This window comes from Hemitrygon akajei, chromosome 9, assembly GCF_048418815.1.
Source record: "Hemitrygon akajei chromosome 9, sHemAka1.3, whole genome shotgun sequence".
Lineage (NCBI taxonomy): Eukaryota > Metazoa > Chordata > Chondrichthyes > Myliobatiformes > Dasyatidae > Hemitrygon > Hemitrygon akajei.
Window position 1 is genome coordinate 29931482 of NC_133132.1, and position 7086 is coordinate 29938567.

Sequence of the window (7086 nt, forward strand, 5' to 3'; positions counted from 1 at the left end):
TACCGTTCTCTCGACCTCTATACTATGGCCACGGTGTTCCACATTACACACAGAAAGCTATCATTATATATATTGTACAAACTAATGTACAAATGTCGGTGCGATATCTTCAGTGCTTCACTGTTTTGAATCCCGAAATAGCTTCAGATAATCAACCACCGTCTCACTGTATTTACTAGAAATGCTTTGGACTACCATTTTCAATGTTTGTTAGGTATCGTAAGCCCAAATCACCTCGAATGAAACCTGTAGTTCTGAAGGACACTTGAGCAAGAATTTCGTTAGTTTGAACTCTAGTAAGTGCTATTCTGCTCTGCGCTGCTGCTTACACAGGGTACAGAAGCCCTTGTCTCCCCGAATATGACGAGCTGTAGAAAAACCATATCCAAGAAGAATACAATGCTAAAACTGGAAATCGAATATGCCTACGATGTTCAAATAAAGGCAGTATCAGTATTTCTTTTACTATGTATGTAAATTTCGCTGACAAGTAATTACACCACTTGTCCTGATGTAGTCATAGTGATTATGGTTTCTTCGGGAGAAAAACCTACCCAATAGCTAGCACAACGTGCAAGCGACGTTGTCAATTTTATTTCATCGAATGTCAAAGTTTGATCATCTTCACTATCTATGCAAACTGTTGAAAAATAATGCTCTTGTCGGACATATTGAACAAGGCAAAAACGCCACAGTAGATTGGGTAGATTTTAATTACTTCGGGATAAAATTACATGGATGATATTAATTTCAGAACGAATGCTATTTAAGAACGTCCAGTAGGACACAATACATGTTTTCTCCCGGTTGCGAAATGTGTCAGCTACAATCAAAAATTTAACATCTGTACATGAAATTCGTTTGTTTTATTTTAAAGAAACAGCGTCTAAACATTTTGTATTACATACAGCTGGATCGCGCGATGTTTGTTTGAAATGGGGTTGCCTGAGTCTCGTGTTTAACCACGCAGGAGTAAAGCTCGTGTGAGTTCCAGTCTGAGGCTGGCAGAGTCAGGTAACTGCTCGCACTGAACGTGTTGTCCGCGTCCTGCTGGATCCGGCTGGTTTCAACACCATTCCTTCTCGTACTGCCGTCCACAGTCCACTCGATATTCACAGCGGCCGGATTAAACCCGCTCACTAAACACACCAGAGTGGCGGTGCCTTGTCCCTGAACTTCTTCCGCAGACGGTCGGAGGACGGATACGGCGGGTTTTCGCGGACCTGTAAATAGAAAGAAGTGCAGGGAAATGAATTATTAATTGATATAAATTGGAATCAAACTTTCGTGACAGATTATTGGCATGTTCCATGATGTTAAACTCCGTAAAGACATGAATCACAGAACCAATACGAAACCCTGAAAGGGATATGACAAAGCGCGTGGCAAAACTCCGAAATGTCGCAGCTATTCACGTAAAAAGCAAGAGATGAGGCAGTGGATTTGAGTGACATACTGTTCCTTTGTCTCTTCTCGGAGATGCCGCAATTCGCCGCAGTAAAGGAGGGATTGTGAATGGCTAAAAATCATGGAAGTATTTTAATGGGAGTAAATAATACCAGTTAAGGTTTTATACTTGGATTTTCTAGTTTTTAGTCCCTCAATTAATTCCGAAAGTGTTGTTTGGACCGGGGTGATACACACTGAAGAAAAGCCCGATAACAACACTCAGAGGTCTTTGAAATCCAGAAGATGTGGATATCTGGGTCATTGTTTTTATAATCAGTTTTTTCATTAATTTGAAAAGTTGAACCCATTCACACAATAAGATATCAAGACTACAAAACAGAATTTATAAAGAAATCGTTTTACGGTAGTATCCCGTAGGAAAACGCAGCGACAAGGCACAAAGCTAAAGAGAGATTTTCCAGAGTTTCTGACCTCAGAGTTGTTATTCATGGAGAGATCACTTAGTACGGTAATGATCAGGTATCCAAAAGATAGATGCTCAGTGGCCTGCGGGGCTGGAGAGTTTGAAATGTAAACAAAACAGGTGGGTTGAGTGATAATTTGATATCAAAGCTGAGACATTTACACTGAAACGGTGCAGAAGGTCAAACACATTGGAGAGGCCGAGGTGGGCTCTGGGGTGGCGTCGTGCTGAAGGCAAATTGGATAGAAGTTAGAACGGAGCACCAGAATCTTGATGACTTCAGGTTAATAGGTATAGAACAAGAGGAGCTGAAGTAACGTGAAAAGATCTAGTTGAGGAAACAAAGATCGAAATTAAGCATTAATGGAAATTAAACATAAGTGATAGTAGTTGCTATGACGAAGAAGAAGGAGCTTGGGAGGCTGAAAGATCTGAAGTTAGATAAGTCGATAAACCAGATGGACTACACTCCAGGATTCTGAAGGCGGTAGCTGGATAGATTAGAGAGGCATTAGTAACAATCTTTCAAGAATGGGCCAATGGGTCCGCAGGACTGGAAACTGACAAATATTACTCCACATTCTGAGAAGAAATGGACGCAAAATGCATGATATTATGGGCCAGTTAGCCTGACGTCAGTTAATTTCCTAGTAAACATGCTGATGTTTAATCGAAATTTAAATATATTGAGTTTGCTAGAATCCATTAGTAAGGACGAAATTTCTAGGTACTTGGTGGCATACGATAAAATCAGCCGTGATCAGCATGGTTCCCTTAAGGGGTAATTTAGTTGACAAATCTGTTGAGATTCCTTGAGAAAATACCAGGCAGGATAGACAAATAAGAGTCAGTGGATGTTATTGACTTGGATTTTCTGAAGACCATTGACAAAGTGTCACACATCAGGCTGCTGAACACGATAAGAGTACGTGGTATCACAGGCATAGATGGAGCATTGGCTGACTGGCAGGAGAAAAGCGTGAGGATAATCTTTTCTGGTTGGCTACCGGTGACTAGTGGTGTTCTGCAAGGATCGGTGTTGAGTCTGCTACGTTTCATGCTGGAAGGTAATGATCTGAACGACGGGATTTATGGATTAGTGGCCAGGTTTGCGGATGATGCAATGACAGGTGGAGGAGTAGACAGTGTTGAGGCAGTAGGAGTCTGCAGAATGATTTTGACGGATCAGGTGAATGGGCAAAGATGTGACAGATGGAGTACAGTGTAGGAAATTGTATGGTCGTGGACAATGGTAGAAGGAATAAAGGTACAGACTTCTTCTAAACGGAGATCGAATTAAGAAGTCGGAGGAGCAAGGAGACTTGGAAGTCATCCTGCAGGTACACCTGTTCCTTGGGCAATTCCTAGGAAGCACTCGCTAACAGCACGAATACCAAGCAGTATTTATTTCGAGATGAATAGAATATAAAAGCAAGGATGTAATGCTAAGGTTTTAAAAGACAATAGCCAGAGCAGATTTAGAGTATTGTGAGTAGTTTTGGGGCCACATATCAAAGAAAGGATGTGCTGGCATTGGAGAGGGACCAGAGGAGGTTTTACAGTAAAGATCGCGACAATGAATGAGTTAAAGTATAAGGAGCATTTGATGGCCCTGGGCCTGTACACGCTGGATTTCAGAGGAATGGTGGGGTTTGGGTTGGGGGGGGTGTGGAGGATGAAGTCTCATTTTAACCTACCGAATACTGAAAGAGCTAGATTGAGTGGAAGTGGGAGGATGCCCCCTTTAGTGCGATAGAGTAGACCTGAGAGAAAATCCTTTGAATACAAGGATAGCCCTTTAGAACTGACATGAGGAGAATTTGATTTGTCTGTAAAGTGGTGAATCTGTAGAATTTATTCCCAAAGGATGCTGTGGAGACCAAGTCTTTGGGTAAATTTAAAACTGAGTTTTATAGTCTCTTGATTAGTAACGACGTCAAAGGTTATGGATAGAAGTCAGGAGAATGATCTTGAGAGAAAAATATACCAGCGATGATCTAATGACGGAGCAGATTCATGGGGTCGAATTCGCTAATTCTGTTCCTATATTTTACCGTCTTAAGGAAATAAAAATTCTCTATCGCAATTCGGTAACATTCACAGCTCGGCTCTGGTCCCCATTAAGCTTCAGGTTCTGGATAAATTGTATCGTCAGTCAACTGTTTACATGTACACGGTCAAACATAACAACGTTTTAGGAGACCAAGGTGCACAACACAATACACACAAAATAAAGTAATATTAGCAGAAATAAATTTTAAGAAACTAACAAAATATATTCCAGCCGATTGGCATTCAGATCATTTATACAATAATTTGTGGGCTCTAAACACGACTTCACCTCGGTTGTCTAATGCAAAACCTCACTGTTGTGAATATATTTTAATACATCTGTTCCCTGGGACACTTTTAAGATACACTCGGTAACAGCACGAAGCATCTATTCACGAAGCTATTTTAAAAAAGTCATGGCAATGAACTTAGGTTGTTTTGCAGATACTTTTCTGCTAAATTAAGTAACCCTACCAAGCAAACAGGATGCATATGCGCTAGTTTTCTGCCTGCGGTATTGTAAAGATACAATGAGAGGCGGACTGTAAATCAGATCGAAGCATCAGGATTGATAATATTATTCCAAGGGTCAAACGAAAAAAGAAACCAAACAAAATCAAAAGGTGATTAGATCCCAACAAATATTTACTTACTGTTGAAATTCAGTTTGGTTCCTCTCCCAAAGGTGAATGTGTACGGGCTACTACTATACCAGACACCACAGTAATAATCGGCGGCGTCCTCCCTTTGAGCGTTGGTGATGGTTAAATGCATTTGGTTGCTCGATGAGTCTGTGGAACCGGTGAATCGATCTGGAATTCCCGATCCTCTCGTGGAGCTTCCATACAACACAAAAACTGGGGCGCTGCCGGGTTTCTGCATGTACCAGCTCGCGTAGTAGCTGCTGATGCTGCCCCCTGACATGGTACAGGTGATTTTCACGGTTCTACCCGGAGTCGCCGATACGGACGGAGACTGAGGAGTCAAAGTCATCTCCGCGTTTGCAGCTGGGGAAAGTAACAAATAATTATTAAAAACCCTTAAGTAAAAAACACGACATAAAGGACAGTATAAAGGAGTAAGTATTCTACTTACTGAACAAACAGGACACAAACGCCGCAAGAACCAGGACCCATTCAGCCATGGTGAAGCTGATAAGAATCAGAAGTCAAAGGCTTTCGGACACAAGTCCTGTTCAGGGCTTTCGAAGCTGCTCCTTAAGAACTGTGGAAGACTGCAAAGCCACTGAAATATATATTCATCAGATCTCTACTCACGAATGCACTGGATCTTGATTTCAGGAAATGGGCGGGTCAACTATGTAAACGATGCTGAGATCGGGAGGGTTAAGAAATTCAAGTTCACCAACAACCTATCCTGGTCCAACCACGTAGATGTCACGGCAAAGTGCGCTAACCGGGGCTCTAACTTTGACTCTCATCAATTTTTAACGATGAATTGTGTCTGGATGCAGCACGGCTGGGTATGGTGTCTGCTCTGCTGGTAATTGAAATAAACTAAAGAGTTGCGCATAGAGCTCAGCACATCACGGAAGCCAACTCCTCTCGATGGATTCTGTGTACACTGTTGCTGTCTCGGCAAAACAGCCAATATAGGCAAAGACCTCATCCATCACGGACATTCTCTCTCCTCCCCATCCCATCTACGTCTTTATGCCCTTGCACCTTACTGCCTACCTGTACTGCACTTTCTCTGTAACTGTAACACTTTATTCTGCGCGCTTGTGCTATCTCAATGCACTGATGAACTGATCGGCATGAATGGCCTATGAAACAGTTTGTTCTCTGCACCTCTGTACATGTGACAACATTTAAGCAATTTGAAAATTTACCAATTTATGACCTATTCACTGTCACTGACATTTGCACATTTCCACGCAGCCCCAAAGTATAACTCGGAAATTCATCCTCATGTTTCATCAATATAATCCACAGAATATTGTGTTAAACTGTTCCGGTAAAAGCTTTCCCGTGTTGCATGTTATACACTTTTGACGTCGATGTAAAACGCCTTTACGATTAATTGCCACAATGCATTTAAAGTGTTGGCTGCACGGATGAGCTGAAGCGCTTGTGATGGTGGACAGACGATGCAACTGTTTAGCGTTTCACTGAGGGTGGCGGGTACGAAGGGAGTTCTGTAGTGAAACATACTTGGAATATCGATGGAAAATGTTACAGATTTTCAGTGGAAGTTTCTCCTTTGCAGTGTTTCAGTGAGACTCAATAATACGTCCCATATCTTAGGTCGATTTATTTGTGTTCTTTTTGTAATTCAAATTTTTATTAGTATTTATTCTTAGTTTACAGAGCAGCACAGAATATCATAGAGCAGATACAGTACAGCATATTTATACAGACATCCCATGGCAGGAAAACATATAAAATTACGAAACAGAAAAAAATCTTCTAATTTAAGTTTAAATTACAACCAAAATTGATCCTACGCATCTTGCACTTTTCCCTCACTGTTAATTCTTCCCAACATGTGTTCATATGATCAAATCTTAACCATTCCCTCAGTCCATTCCCTCACAGTGGGACATCTGGTTTTTTTCCAGTTTTGCAATATAATTCTTGCAGCTGTGATGAGACCCGCCTTTAAAATAGTAAATTTGTCATGGTTTACATTAGGTATCATTCTCCTATCACCCAGGAGACAAAGCCGTGGGCACAAGGGCAGTGTAGGACCCGACCAATTCCCCAACAAATCAAGAACTTTACACCAACATGGACGAACCATGGAACACTCCCAAATCATGTGAAAACATGTGCCCACCTCATTTTCACATTTCCAGCATAAACGATGATCAACAATCCCCATTTTGTAGAGTTTAGTTGGTGTCCAATAATATCTGTGTACTATCGTATACTGAATAAATTTCCCTCTCGCTTCCCCAATATGTCTACCCACATTTGATAAAATATTTGACCACTCATTATCTTCAATATCACTTCCAAGATCCTTCTGCCATACTGCTTTAAGATTGTTACACGGTTCACCCACAGAGTGCCTGAACATTTTATATAACACTGATGCTTTATGAACTTCCTGTGGTAGTGTAAGGTATTCAGTTAAAGGGTTACTTTGTGGGCCACCATTGTTGAATATGCTACTAACGGAATGTCTTATTTGTAAAT

The 7086-nt window shown here is 41.2% G+C and overlaps 1 gene segment (V, D, J or C); it reads right to left on the bottom strand.

Moving 5' to 3' along the window:
- Nucleotides 1-695: 695 nt before the first annotated feature.
- On the bottom strand, nt 696-5142 carry LOC140732742 (immunoglobulin lambda-1 light chain-like). The segment is given in 3 exon segments: nt 696-1223; nt 4579-4932; nt 5021-5142. Coding segments are annotated over 3 exon segments (726 nt in total).
- Nucleotides 5143-7086: the final 1944 nt, after the last annotated feature.